The following is a 15702-nucleotide window of genomic DNA, read 5'->3' as shown; positions in this document are numbered from 1 at the left end:
ATTGATCTGGTTCACGATTTGCAAGCACTGTATCACTGATTTATGTTTGCTTTTATTTTTGAAGTGGTATCTTGCAAAATTTCTGAGGCTGACCTTCAACTTGTATTCCTCCATTCTCAACTTATGAATACTCATGACTACAGGAATATAACACCTTCCTAGCTCAGAATTGTGTATTTCAAATGATGACTGTTATGGTATATAAATTAAATGTAAATTTAAAGAAGGAAGGAATCATGGTTGTGTGTCAAGGGGTACTGTGTGGTATTCCATCCAATGTTTATATTATGATTCATTCTATCATTTTCTAACATAGATATTTGTGTTCTTTGCAATTCCTTTGTTTTTATTTTTGCGTGGTCTATTTGAAACAATGGTGATATGAACATAAATAAAATTAATTTCAGATCAATTTGTGTGCTTCTGAGCTTCCCCATAAATGTCATATCTCAGTAGTCTGAGGTACAGAGTGTGAGTTGTGATACCTCAGTAGACTGAGGTACAGAGGTTTTGAGTGCATGGTGCTTTCCCCCTCTGCCTCAGGTACTTTCTCAGTTACATGAAGGGACCTGCAGGAAGTTTGCTTTTGTATTGTCAAATTGTTTTGTCAGATGTCACAGCAGTTAAAATTAAATGTGTCCTGTATTACCCTGAAGCATCAAAACAAAGTGCAGGGAGTTAGGAACTAGATGAGCAGTCAGGAAATTCAGACCACTATTTTTTTTTTCTACATGCGTATGTGCAATCAATTTGATAATAGGAAAGCCTTAGCATTGATGCACACATTAAGCAATGTCTTTTTAACAAAATACTATCCTCTAAGACTGAGGATGTAGCTCAGTGTAAGAGCATGTGTTTGGCATATAAAAGAACCTCAGTTTGTACCCCAAATGCCGCCCCCCCCCAAAAAAAAAAAAAACAACTGGAGAGCAAAGGGGATATGAGGTCCCTCTTTTAGAGATATTGCATTTTCTCTTCCTCTTCTAGTGTTTTCTGTACTAATAAATTTTGTCATATTTTAACTGAATTTTATGTCTTATCTGAAATTTGCTTCTGCAAGAATAAAAGAGCCAAGAAATGCAATGCAGCCACCCAATTCCTGGGGCCACAACCAGCAACAATACTAGTCCCTTTTTATTTTTTATTATTTATTTTTAAATTTTAAACAGTGTCTTGCTTAGATGCCAAACTGGCCTCAAACTTGTGCTTCCCTTGAATGAACTCCCGCTCCCAATAGAGGCATGTGCCACCAAACCAATTTTTTTTTGTGTGTGCAGTATTTTAAAATACTCATTTTTGGTGGCTACTTTCCCTGTTGATTAATGTGATACTAGAACTCAAAATATAAAAAGCACAATTCCAATGCTAAAGTCTAACTGTTGGTATGTAAGGTTATGTTATGGGAGGAGAATCTAGGGAGAAATAAAAACATCAACTCAGAAAAAGTGGTGTGCATGGTAGAAAAGATTTTTATCATTTATCATTCCAGAGATTTGGACAGGTCTATGTAACAATGCAGATACATATTCAAGGAAGAATGTGGAATATCTCCAGATCCAGAAGTCAGCAAATTCTTGGTCTGTGGTGTTGCTATATATAGAGAGAGACATTTGATTGGAGTGGATTAAAGGTAGCTTCATAGCAGAATTACATGATTTGACACCAGTTTTTCTTGGTTTGCTCATTCTGTTCTGTTATACTATTTTGTGGGCAAGAAGGGTGGTCTAAGAGTAATGCTGGAATATTGGAGTTGCTTGTTTTCAATTGCATACTTCATGGATATTCCTGTGTTCCCATGATTTATTGGCTTTCTATTTTAAGAATCATTTTTTTCCTTTCTCTTCCAAATTTCCTATCTCATCCAGACATATTCCAGTTATTTATGGCCCTCAAGTGTTTCTAGAGCAGCTATCAAATTATCACTTGGTTGGTAAACTAGCTGTCAGATAAAAGTCTTAGGAGTATTTTAATTATTCGATTTCTGATTTTATTTGTTTATTCATGTTCTCTTATTGTTTCAGCAGTGGCCCAAAAGTGTGGTTCATAAGCCAGTGGGGCAGCATCAGTATCACTTCTGGACCTTCACTCTGAATTTCTGCCTGCGAATCATTGGTAATGGGGTCCACTCAGTGTGTCTTAATGAAGCCCTCAAGAACCATCAGTTATGTGCTAAAGACTGAGAACCAATTGTTTACATGTGGATAACTCATGTAGTGGTAAAAGTACCTCATCTGGGCAAATTTTAGAAATGTAGAATCCCAGAATACACTCCAGATCCACTACATTAGAAGCCACCTCTCACTTGTTCTCCAAGCAATTCAATTCTGAGAATTACCATGTTTATGTAATGTACTGAGGATATTTTCAGGGAGTTGAGAAATGTGACAGCTTAATTGGACAAGTGGTGAAAACGTTTTCAAGCACCAGTTTTTGAGCCCCAGTGCACCATAAACTGCTTAATAAAGTTCGGGGTGATGGCAGAGCTCAGGGTCTAGCAAGGTAGAAAGGGCATCTGCAGGGAAGATTCCAGCATTAACATTGAATTCTAGCTGAGTATCCAGGAGAAGTTCTATTGAGAATGTTTGAGAAGCTGGAGAGATTTCTGCAAAGTGAAGGATAGTAAAAACAGAAGTTGGTGTCTTGTGCAAGCATGCAGCTGTAGATGCTTGGAAAGTGCTCCCTAGGGCAATGTGGAAGCCACTCTAAAGGAAAGAAATATGTAAAGGGTCAGGGTGGATGGAGGTAGAACACATTCCTACACAGTCCAATGTCTCCTTGGATCCCCATTTCTTTCAAGGCTTTCCTGTCACCATCTTATAGGTAACTGGCTAGGGAATTTGAGGTGAGGGAGCAACTGGTGCTGGAGCATGGATTATTGGTGGTAGAATGTTAATGCAATGAGTTGTGAACAGTTAAGAAGTAAGATTCCATTCCCCTAAATGTAGTCTGTAGGCCACCACATCTGCCAGCTCTCCCTGAGTTGTCAAGAAGTGGCACAGATCCTACTGATTCCAATCCCTATTTCATCCTTCCTCAAGTCCAGTCCCCTGGATCCCACATTCAACACAGTCCTGAGTTAAAAGGAATGTGAGATCTGAGTTCTACAGCTACTTATTCGAATAAAGGGTACATTGATTTTCCTCCCCACTATAGGAGCATACACCAAGATTCTGGCATTGCTGAATAAAGTACGTGGTGTCCCTGTGGGACCAGGTTTGCTACTGCAGTTTTCTTAGATGCACTAATTCTGCACATACTTAGTGTCAGTCACATTGCCTAATTGAAGTAGGGAACATCAGGATTTAGTGGATTAAGGGTCATCTAAATGGGTGGCAGAATTGAGGGGATATCCTTTCCATTGTTGTTTTCTACTCTCCTGCAAAGGCTGTGCCAAGTAATTTTTGAAGTGACTGTTCCAGGCTTAATCTTTCATTTTTGTCTTACAACCTAGGGGTTGTGGAGCCTCCTTGTTACCACCTTTTAGGAGAAATAATGTAAGTGCTTTAAGGTGGGAGAATTTCCTACTTGTATGACTATGGATGTTGTAACTGATAAGATCTTGGCCTACAGGAAGGAAAAAGTTTAGCAAAGGGTAAATGAGAGCAACAGCAAATAGAAGAAAGTTACACATAAGGAATTTCTAGGGCTCGAGAAATTACAGTAAATATTAGATTCATATTTGCAGTGCTGGTGGATGGGTGGGGATAATATGTCTGTTAACATTTGTTTTAACTCTTGCCAGAGAAGACTTGGCATGTGACAGGATGTTGGACAATTGTTCAGAAACTGTCTGATTTGACCTCTCATTAATTGGCCCTGAAACCATCCTCAACTAGTGTTTTCCTCACTACAGTGAAAGGCCAGAGTCAGGGGTGGCTGTTTTGGAAAGCTGACTGTGGCAGACTTAGGCAAGGTAGATATGGAGGTCACCATCCCCAATTCCTTTGTTCTTGCTTGAGAGGACTACAGGCAAGACAATGCACTTACTAAAATAATGGAAAAGTTTACCAAAATGGATAGAAAATAGGGAAAGAGGACACTCTCAATGTAGACAGTCCTTAGAAAGGAGAAGGGTAGTGTACCCCTCCTCTACTCTCATTTTATTGGGAATCTCACAGATATTTGTAGAGGTCCATCTGAGGCAACCTGTTGAATTGATTGTAAGCAAAGTGACATCAGACTTTGAAATTCTCACTGTGCATGCTAAATGTCCAAAGCAACTCCAGGGTAACTTGAGCCCCATGCTGACCAGTCCTAATTGGAACTTGTTTTTACAGATATTGTGGTTAAGGGTATTATCCTATTTCCCTGAGTTCTGGATTCTAATCTGTTTAAGGGTCAAAAATCCCCCCTTTCAAGGTAACATATATTCTTATGAGCATTTTGGGCCTGCATTTCTACTGCAGATAATAGGTTGTTTGTTGAGAATGTAAGATATCCTAATGGCTAAAGCCAGGCAGGACTGAAGGTAAATTACTTTTTAAATGAAGGTGGGTGTCAACACAATGGGCCCAATTAATAGAATTATTTCCTTAACCACACGTGCCCGTCAATTTTCTCTGTCACCTAGGAGCAGGAGCATTTTTATATTCATGTTTACCTCCTTGAGTGTTGTTGGGCTCTGAATTTGCCTATTCCAGTTGTGTCCATCTCCCTTTCTTACCTTTGCACATGACTTTTCTTTCTGGCTCCAAAAGGTATTTGATACTTGTACAACTCATAATCATTCCTTACAGTTCAAAAATTTTTGAAATCTATACAAGGCTGTGTTTGACTTTCTCAGATCACTTGTTAATCTACTAATATCTTCTACACTTTGCTCATCCAAAAAATAAAAAAAAAAATTGGAGTGCTGGGATTTGAACCCAGGGCCTCACATATGTTCACAAGTTCTATACCATTCAACTACATTTCCACCCCTAATCCAAAATTTAGTAGTTTTGAGGCATCTGTGGATGAGCACAATGTGAGCCATCAAGCACATCTGCTAGTTACAGTAGGGAGCAAGTGTGCCCAACCATCTACCTGTTTCACTTGATTTTATAGGAATAAGGGATCTGGATTTTGAATTATCCTTTGCCAAAACTGGCTTCTTTCTTTTAATACCAGGGTATTTCAATTTTTATTTCATTTCTTGAAAAGGAGAATGGTTTTTGTAAGAAAAGAGGTGTTTCAGGAACTTTACATGTTCACTGTTATTTTCAAATGATTGCATGCTGATTATGTTTTCTGACTGATGTACACTAGAAGGAGTTTAAACATCAACTTACATATTTATAAAGGGATTATGTGTGTACATGGCTAGCATATTGCTGAAGGATTTTCCAGTTTTCTTGCCACATTGCCTCATTTGTATAGAAATGCCTCTTAATCTTAGCATGGCAGATACATACCAGAGGAAATCTTAAGTAGCCTGTCACCCATGGACCCACACACTGATCCATCCACCTTTTTCATGAGCCATGTGTTTTTCAACTATTATTGAATAAAACCCAGTCTTTTGCACTCAAGGGGCCTAAGGTGTATTTCATTGGTTATTGGAGACACTGAGTTGGTTATTGTTCCACTTCAGTTCCCTAAATACAAAACTGGGCTCCATCTGGGATCTATATCTAGTACCACATGTAGCTTAAGGAAATTTCTCTTTTTGTTTAAGGAATTAATATTTTGCAATAATAACATCATTTTGTAGTAATTTGTACCTGCAACTGGGAGCTTTTAGTAAATTTATTTTTATTTCATACTAAGGCTTTTATAAGTTAAATGTCTTGTACTTTTGCTGATTTTTCCTGTTATTGGCCTTTCCCATAATACACCCACATACAATTTATTTGGTTCTCAAATTCTGATAACCTCATGAATTCATTCACATATTCTGTCATTCTTCCAGTGGTTCTCTACTAACAGGGCTGAGTGAGTTTTCTTTTATCTTTTACTTCTTCTCCGGGGTACCTTGTGCATTACTGCCTTGAGTTTTTAATGAGCCATTCATGTGTCCTGTGGTGGCATCGTCTCATTTTCTCACTGGATTTGCTATTTCTTCCTTGTTATTTTGTTGCAGGTCTTCATTCATTTTTACCTTTTCTAGATATTTCATACATGCGTTTTACTTTCCTTTATGGTACTGGGGATTGAAACCAGGGACAATAAACCACTGAGCCACATCCCAAGTTCTTTATTTTATTTAAAAACAGGGTCCCACTGAGTTTTTTAGTGCCTCACTATGTTGCTGAGGCTTGGTTTGAACACATAATTCTCCTGCATCATCCTCCCAAGCCACTGGCATTACAAGTGTGTGTCATTGCACTTGGCTCACCCACAAAATTCTGAAACAGATTTTTGTCATGACTTCCCAGCCTGGCATAAGACTCCTGAGCATCAGTGATATCCCTATTCTAGTCTCCTTAACACCTAGGACTATAGATGTGTGCCCTACATCATGCTTTTATCCATTTAGTTGAGTGGCTACTTTTTCATATCAATATCCTTTGTGTTCAGATGATGCATGGAGATTCTTTGCACACATTAATTTTATACTTCTGTGAAAAGGTACATAGAGGGCTTTGTCTTTTTTGAAGGAATCTAGAAGCCTTCAGAAATATTAAGTGACAACATGGGAGCAGAAATTTTTGAAACTGTAGATAGGGAGGATAAATGTGTCTTATCAAGTTGCCATGGCAAAAAATGACATGAGTGGTTTGAAAAAATACTAATTTATTTCTCACAATTCTGGAATCTGCAAAGTTTAAGGTCAAGGTTCTAGCATATTAGATTACCATAAGTGTTCCCTTCCTGGCTTGTAAAGAACCTGTCATGTGAAGATTGATGAAGGTTTCAAGGATCAAGGGTCTGTCATGAAAGAAGATGTGAGGCATAGTGGGAATATTGGGCATCCTTTATTCAGAGGTGGGTGTAGACTTTAGCCAGCCCCCAGATTCAAACCGAGCTCACAGCCAGTTCCATTATAGTCCTCATTTTGCCCATATTAGCCCATTTTTCCTGAGTCTTTTCCACAAACCTTTTAATACAAAATATAAGTCAAGGGGCTGGGGTTGTATCTCAGTGGCAGAGCACTTGCCTCGCATGTGTGAGGCACTGAGTTTGATCCTCAGAACCACATAAAAATAAACAAATAAAAAGGTACAAAAAACGTAGGTCAAACAAAGGCATACTGTGCTTACAAGTTAATGCTTATGACCTGGAGTACATAAACTGGATCAGAGTGTTTCAGGCCTTGACTAACCACAGCATAGCCATATCCCAGCCCTGGCTACACACTGAAAATAAAAATAGCCTGCAGAAATTCTCAAAGAGGGAGCCTAACTGCAGCCATTTTAGGCTTACCCCAACATGGCTTTATTCTCTTTGAGTTCCATGACGTTTGCTTAGAGCTATTTCTGCAATTCTCCTTTCTATGTCTGTGATGGAGAGAATTGAACCCAGAATCTTGCTCATGTTATTGTTTTTCATTTTTATAAAACATATAATCATAGCATATTAGCCTATATACCCCACCTAAGACCTCATTTCCTAAAGTCTTATCTCCAATAAAATCACATTTCATGGAACATGGCTTCAACATAGAAATTTTGGGGTGGCAGAACAAATTCTGTTCAGAGTAGAGGGTTGGAGATGTATTTATCTAGTTATTAGTTATTTTTAATTTAATTATTTTGGTAGCAGAGATTAAACTGAAGAGTACTTTAAACTCTGACCTACATTCCCAGCCCTTTTACTTTTTATTTTGTGACAGAGTCTCACTAAGTTGATTAGAGCCTCTCTAAATTGCTGTCATTAACTTTGAATTTGTGATCCACCAGCTACAGCTGCATGAGTTGCTGGTATTACAGGCATGTCCCACCCTGTCTGGCTGAAGTTATATTTAAATAAAGGAAGTGAGATGTGTTGATATGTAGAGAAAGCATTTTTAAAAGAATAAACAGCCAATGCCAAGGCTCAGAGGGAAAAGGAGAATTTTCTTTCCAGGTCAGAGCATTTAAAGCAACATAGACTAGAATTAGGCCTTCAGATTTTAATCTAGAGTAGATGAGACTCTGGTGAATTTTGAGTTAATGAGGGAAGCAGACTGATTTGAATTCATGTATGTGTGTTCTGGGTATTAAACCCAGGGCCTCATGAACACTAAACCTGGGGTCTACTACTGAGCCACACCCCCTCTTTCCAGTTTACATTTTTGTGGCACTGATCTAATTTAGCTTTAAACTAAGCATAGGATAGTCCTTGTTAGAATAGACTGAAGGTTATGCAGTCTTAAAGTTAGAGGACCAGATAAGGGCAGTGGGGGGAACAGATGGTGAGAAGTGGTTGAATTCTGAGGTTGGGCTGAGTAGGTTTGCTAATGAATCAGGTATGAGGGGATGAAAAGTTCTTGGTCTGAGCACATGGACAGAAATTGACCATTATTGAGGTGCCTGAGAAGAAGGTTCAGGATGGGATTAATTATGATGCCAACCTGACCCTTAATGTGGAAATGGTGCTTCTGTGATTTCCGCCTCACTGAAAATGTTACTCATCCCAGGAATTTCTCATTACCTTTTAAATTATCTTCTCTGCCTTAGGTCTAGGTGTTACCTAAAGCCTTGGGAATTATTCCATGGAGTGTGACTTTCTCTTCTTCATGCTCAACCAAAACTTCTTCACTCATGTTATTTTCATAACTTTTCCACAAATCAGCTTATGGTCAGAATTTCTTACATCAGTTCCCCTTGTGCTTCTTATTGAATACCAGGTGAATATCCTCTAGACAGACATTTCTATTATGTGTATATCTATTCTACATGTTGAGTACCCAAATCTTTTACACTGAGTGCAAGTGCAGTTTAATGAAATGTATTTCTCTATAGAAGCCTCCCCAAGCAATAGAGGGGACCTTAGAAAGATAAGACAGTGAACCTATGTGTTAGGACCAAAAAAATAATAATCCTGGCCTTGATAGGTGTTCATTTTGTGCTGGGCACCAGAGGTCAATATTATTAGGCTTAACAATGTTTAGTCAGGGTGCTTTTGATCTACATTTCATCCATGAAGGATTTGCATCTACAATTGCTATTTTAGGTAGTTTTATATGTGTTGGATCCTGGTTCTAATGTTTCATAAAACCTTGGAGCCTTCAGTGATGTATCATGATTCTCAGGTCTTATCTGAATCTCTGCATTCCTATTCATATAAAAGAGAGCAGAGAAATAGATGTCAGTTTTGCACAAAACCCAGTGCTTTTCCCAGCATTTCTATCTTCACTAATATTGTTTCATCACAGTGGCCCTGTTGGAAAAGTATTAACCATTCACATCTTAGGACTCAGAATGTATGGGTTTTGATGGAGGGCAGATTTTGCCCAATGTCACATTGCCAGTTAGACTCTAATTATACTGTCACTATGTATTCCAGGATGCTTGACAGGGACCTGTGATAGCAGGTGGGGTTAGTCTAGAAAGACAGGGACACTATTGCAAATAGAGGAATTAGTATGAGCAAAGGTGAAGGTGGAAAGGTATGTGAGGAGAAACTGAGTAAGGACTTTTGGGGAGAAGCTAAAGGTGTGATGGGGTGAAGTTGAATGGATCTTTGACTCTGTACCATGATGGAAGTCCATCAGGAGATTCTCAGTACAGGGGTAACTTACTCAGCTGTGAATTTTAGCAAAAAATTCCAGGCACAGTAGTTGATGTAGTAGAAAAAGTGTTTAGTTGAGGTGAACAGGATGTTTTCCTTTTATTCTTGCTCCTCCTGCCTGGGGATTATTTCTGGCTTTGGTGTTTTTCTTCATTCACTCCAGCTTGGAATCCTTCTGTTATTTCCCCCATTCATGCTATAGTGATCTCATATGACCATGCCCCCCTACCTCAGCACTCACACTTTTTTAAATTATACATGACAGTAGAGTCTATTTTGTATTTTGACACACTTTATATATGCATAGAATATATATTATTCTAATTAGGGCCCCAGTCTTGTGCATGTGTACAATGATGGGATTCACTGGTGTATTCATAGAAGTAAATGAGAAAGTTATATCAGATTTTTACCTTTCCTATTCCTATCCCTCTTCCTTTCCTTAATTCTCCTTTGTCTAATTCTCTGAACTTCTATCCTTCCCCCCTCAATTACTATGGGTTAGCTCACACATTTTTTTTTTTTTACATTGGCTTTCATTTGATCAAGTAAATCCATACATCCAACTTTATTCAGTTGATTAATTTTGGTAACAGATTGAGCCCGGTGGCATGCCACATCCCCGGTCCCTTTAATTTTTTTAAAACACATTTGTATTTGTAGATGGACACAATATATTTTATTTTATGTTTTAATTTTTATGTGGTGCTGGGGATCAAACCCAGTGCTTCACATGTGCTAGGCAAGTGCTCTACCATTTTACTATAGCCCCAGCCCCCACCCCAGTCCCTTTAATTTTTGAGACCAGGTCTTACAGTTTAGAGTGGCCTAGAAATTGGTATTCTCCTGCCCTAGCCACTGGAGTAGCTGGGATTATAGACATGGGTTATCACATACAGCTCTCAACTTCCCTTTACATTTTTCCTCCACCATTGTTTCATTAATTCATTGGTGTTAAAAATAATAATAACCCTTTAAACATATGCTGAAACTTTAGTCTGTGCGATATATTCCTTTATTCATCTTTTTTCTGTCTCTTCCTTTGTTATGATCTTATTATTTTTATAACAGTCAATTCATAGTAAAATTATCTGATAGTGCCCATGCTCATATTTTCCCCAGAATTTTGCAATTTTGAACTTTGAAAGATGTAAATAGGAAATTTTACTGAATAATGATAAGTTGGTTTGGAGAAATCTGTAACCTGACTTGTTTGACTTTTTGTTTTTCAATGCTTTTAAGTCAGAGACTTGTACATGCTAGGCAAGCACTCCAACACTGAACTCCACCTCTAGTTTATGAATTCATAAAAGTATTTTTCTATATTTTCCTAAAATGTGATCTATAATTTATTTATCTATTGTTTTTAAAAGAATATTTTCTGCTTAGAATGAAATTCCTAATAGTTAAAACACAGTAAAATAAATAGGGCATATTTTTTTATGTTCATATATGAATGTGTGACCAGTGAAATTTTGCATCATGTATGACAGCAAGAATGAGATTTTAATTAAATTTTACTCCATGTATATATAATTTGTCAAAATACACTCTACTGTTGTGTATAACTGAAAAGAACAAAAACATGAAATTCTTTCTCTTCCTCCTCCCTTTTTCTAATTGATTTGCAATAAGTATGAAGCAATTATGCTGCTGGCAGTCTGTATGTCTCATTATTGACTGCCTGGCACACCCAGAGTAGTTAGTAAAAGACACCACCTGTGACAAAACATAAAAACAGATATATTTCTTGCTCAGTGTTCTAGGTGATTATCTTCTAAATGTTTACTGAGGATTATTTGTTCCATTTTAGAATACAACTGACTTAAGATGAGACCCTGGGTTGGAGTAGGAGCTCAGTGGTAGAACATGTTCCTCCCAAGCATGAGGGCCTGAATTTCATCCTCATCACTGTAAAATATGTACCTCTAAATTTGCTATATAGTTTCATACATTGTAAAATTTTTTAGGCCAAGCCTGGAAATATGATGTTCTTTCACATTTTCAGTGTGTGCAAAAATTACAGGCCACCATCAATAGAGAGCCAAATTGAAAGGGAAATGGTCCTTTAATGAGCAAGCCAGTCAGGCAGCTGGGAGCTAGATAGCACCACAAAGAACTCTGAGCAATTGAATTTTGAAAGAACAGAGTTTATAAAGGCAAATACCACAAAACAACAGTGACAGCTGGGCTGATATAAAGTCGTTGTTGAGACAAATACTTTGATTACATGAAAAATTATTTTAATTATATATTTCAGAGTTATTTTTGTTATACATCAAGGCCCCATAATGGTCCTAATGTACTGTCACTATAGACACAGCTGGTAGGGGGCTGAAAAGAAAACATTTTAAGCAAGCGTAAAATGTAGTCAGGACAGAACAAAATGGCATTACTTTGGTTCTTTTATATTTCAATTAATTTTTGTGGAGTTTCATGCATGGTAGATTTCTGTAGGCCAAACTTGGAAGTACTGTGTTCTCCCACATTCTATCTTAGATGCAAAGGGGCAGAAAAATGGAGTCTTTTTTGTCTCTTCCGGTAAAATAAAATAAAACTGTCTCTGCTATGGTACTTGGTCAAACTGTTATTTTATTTATTGGTTGATTCTCTTGACTTTCTTAGGCTCTCATTAGAGCAGCATGTGATCACTTTATTGCATTTTTTTTCCTATTTCTTTTTACTAATACATCGTAGAGTGTTTGCAGAACAAATCTAACTGTGATAGTGGTCCTTTTTGTTACTTTTCATTTTAATGAAAACAATATTGTATGTAATCTATAATATCATATATTAGCAAATTAAAGAACTATTCTATTTTGAATGTCTTTTTTTACTGAATTGAGATTTAAATTATATATATATATATATAAAGGTTGTTATTATTGTTGTTAATAATCAAACCCCAATGTGTTGATGTGACCATGAATTCCCTGGTAGAATCTGTACTTTTTTTTCTTTTGAAATCCCTTACATATTTTCTGTTTTCTTGATGATTTCAAAATGAACTTTAAAAAAATTAAAAATAATGAACTTAATTTGGGGGATGGAGTTGTCACATGGTGGTAGAGCACTTGCCTAGCATGTGTGGGGCACTGGGTTAGATTCTCAGCACTGCATATAAAATAAAATGAAGATTCATTGAGAACTAAAAAATATTTTTTTTAAAAAATGAACTTAATTTTTTCTCCATAATCATTATGTGAAGCTAATCTTCATGACAAGGGATACCATTTTTTAGCCCATGTTGAATTGTGCAGCTGCTTGAATCTTTTTATCAGAGATTCTTAAAAAATGTTATTTCTCTCAGAGAAATTATATTGATTCTTCTTTTGCCTTTATATTTTTATTCATATAAAAATAAACTTTTTAATGTAAGAGTGTCTTAAGGCGTTTATATAGAAAGGGGACCTTAATTCAGTAAAAGTGGGGTTCTTGACATGTGATAAAATAATATTTCAGTGTGTGTTGGTAGAGGCACAGAGATTTATTTAGAAAAACAAGGGACACATATTCAAAAGAGAATCTTATCCAACTCAAAAGTGAGAGAAGCATAGTGAGTGTTTCCAGCTCCTTTTTTCTTCTTTTTGTTTTGTTTATTTTTTGTGGCCATCTTCTCTTTTAAATATGTTATGTGCCAAGCTATATGGGCAATAACCAAACAAACTCCATTTTACTCTGAAACTCCATGTTGTGTAAGAAATGCTTCTCTGATGAGAAAACCCCACCTCTATACCCATCAACAGTTGCTTAGCATAGAATATTGGCAATGCAAAATGGTAAAATTCTTCTTATACACTGTATTTGTGCAATGTACCCTAACTACATGGAGTGTCAAAGAATGTTTGTCTAGACATTAGTAACCATTCTTTAACTTGTACTAAACAAGGGTCCTTTTGACCTACTTCCCCTTCTGCTTGTGATTTTTGATCTCATGATTTTTGTTTATGGTTTGAGTCATAGCAAAAAAAATCACTATTATTAATGCACTGACATGGTTTACTTGAAGTTTTGCACTATAAAAGATTTGATTGAACCCCTGGAGGGGATTGAGGAGTGCAGATTTGTAGCTGCCTCCTGTCCTGCCAGGTAGTGCCCCACTAGCTGTCAAAAAGGATGGGTCTATCTCCTGCTTTAAGATTGACTTGGTGATTTATCAAAATCTGATGATAACAAAAGAAACATGTTTAGTGGTGAATATATGAAAAGTTATGTGAGACTAATATCAGTCTGGTAATTCTCAGGATCCTTAGGCTTGTGTGGTCTCCATTATCTAATCCATAAAATAGCATTGAAAAGTACCCTAAATTGTAGGTGTCTTAAAATACTATATATCTCTCTCCTCAACCTATTTATTAATGGGATAACTGTGCATAAGGTAATTTTTGTAGGTGGGTAAACTTATGGTACACTTAAGCTGTACTGAGTTCCCAGAAATTTGGGAGAGATAGACCTGAAAGGTATACCAACTTTTGAATTGATTGGCCTAGAAAAGGATGCAGAACCTCACATTAAAATTACATTTCCTGGGGCTGGAGTTATGGCTCAGTGGTAGAGCACTTGCCTAGCACGTGTGAGGCACTGGGTTCAATCCCTAGCACCACATATAAATAAATAAATACATAAATAAATAAGAAAAAAGTATGTGTCCATCTACAACTAAAAACAACTTTTCAAAAATATATTTCCTTTTATTTATTTCTCATTCCCACCTGTTTTTCCCATTATAAATGCTTATGTCAAATAGTGTGTTGTGATCTTATTTGCTCTTAATTCCTTCTCTCCTTGACCAGTCCACCTGGCTGAGTTGAGTTTCTTCATTTTCCACCTGCTGAACAGCGTGCATATGGGTCATGCATTTCCAGGCTGCATACTCTGAGACCTTGTATTTTACCCGTGAATTTCCAGTGACTGATGCATAATGTGTCTTTGTCTTTCCTCCTGATATCCATAAGGGGTCTGCAGAGGCTGTAAAGTCACTGGGGGGGAAAAAGCTGCTTTAGGTCCTTTGCAGAAGCCTGGGAGGTGAACTGTGTGGGAAATCTGTTTTACTTCCTTAGTACCCTGTCATGGCACAGTGTCAAGTTCGCTTTTAGTGTTTTGTTCAGTGACAACTTAGGGTTATAAGCCAAAGTGTCTGGAATATTCCTTCAATTTATATTTTTGACTCTGAGATCTCACAGTTATTTTTTTCTTTTTTATGCCTTGAAATATATGTTCTATCCTAGAATGGATTTTCCAGTTTATTTCATTTATTTACTTTTTTGCACATGAGTCAGGAAGAAGGATTTTGTTTGTTTGTTTCTTGCAATACTAAGCATTACACCCATAGGCACTTTATCATTGAGCTACATTCCAGCTTTTTTCATTTTTTATTAAATTTTTAGACAGGGCTTTACCAATTTTATGATAGAATGTCCAGGTTTAATTCCAAATCCCATGGAGAAAAAAACACATGGAATAAACCCCAATACTATGTGTACATATATCATACTAATAAAATATAAAAATAAAAAAAATAAATTTGCTAAAAATATTTCTCCACTTTATTTTTTAAACTTTTCAAATTTTCAAATTAGAAGTCTCAATTTTCTAAGTTTAAAGTTTCAAAGGAAACATTTTTTTTAAATGAATGAAAACCTTTTAGTACATAATTTTTTTCTAATGTATTTTTTGAAGTTTAATTTTTTTTTACTACTGAAATGTGATTGGAATAACTAGCTCCCACCTTTAATTCTAAAAGTCATCCAGTTTTGTAGACACAATAGACCAGTGTGCTGCAGTATTCTTATAGTATTTTTTTCCCACATACACTGTGTTTATATCATTTTCTCATGCTCTTGTAACCAATTTTGACATGCTTATGATTTCCTTTTTCATGAATTCAATCTTTGGTACATGTTCATTATGTATTTCTATGTCAGTCTCGTATTAAAAAATTATATGAGATTACTTGAGAGAGGGGGTTTCATGAAAGTTCCATTTTGAGGTACTTAGCCCCACTAGGCCACAGGTTACTTTTCTGTATATAGGCATAGTTATAAGCTTTATCTCAGCAAAAATTATTCT

At 36.6% G+C, this 15702-nt stretch overlaps 1 protein-coding gene across 2 annotated transcripts in view; it reads left to right on the top strand.

Annotated features, from left to right (window-relative positions):
- Positions 1-13011, top strand: part of LOC107155910 (zinc finger protein 11-like) — an 83179-nt gene extending 70168 nt beyond the window's left edge. Inside the window, exons 4-5 of one of the 2 annotated variants that reach the window (XR_007341334.1) lie at positions 2022-2112; positions 3452-13011. Coding sequence is in view for 1 of the 2 variants with exons in the window: in XM_048785389.1 (XP_048641346.1) it covers positions 2022-2047 (26 nt within the window). In the remaining variant the exon portion in view is untranslated. Of the gene's footprint in view, positions 1-2021 lie in introns of both variants that reach the window. The other variant, XM_048785389.1, reaches the window with a different exon arrangement.
- Positions 13012-15702: the final 2691 nt, after the last annotated feature.

This window comes from Marmota marmota, unplaced genomic scaffold (genome assembly GCF_001458135.2).
Source record: "Marmota marmota marmota unplaced genomic scaffold, marMar, whole genome shotgun sequence".
Lineage (NCBI taxonomy): Eukaryota > Metazoa > Chordata > Mammalia > Rodentia > Sciuridae > Marmota > Marmota marmota.
The sequence above is the reverse complement of the archived record's forward strand: the minus strand, read 5'-3'. Positions and strand labels throughout refer to the sequence as shown.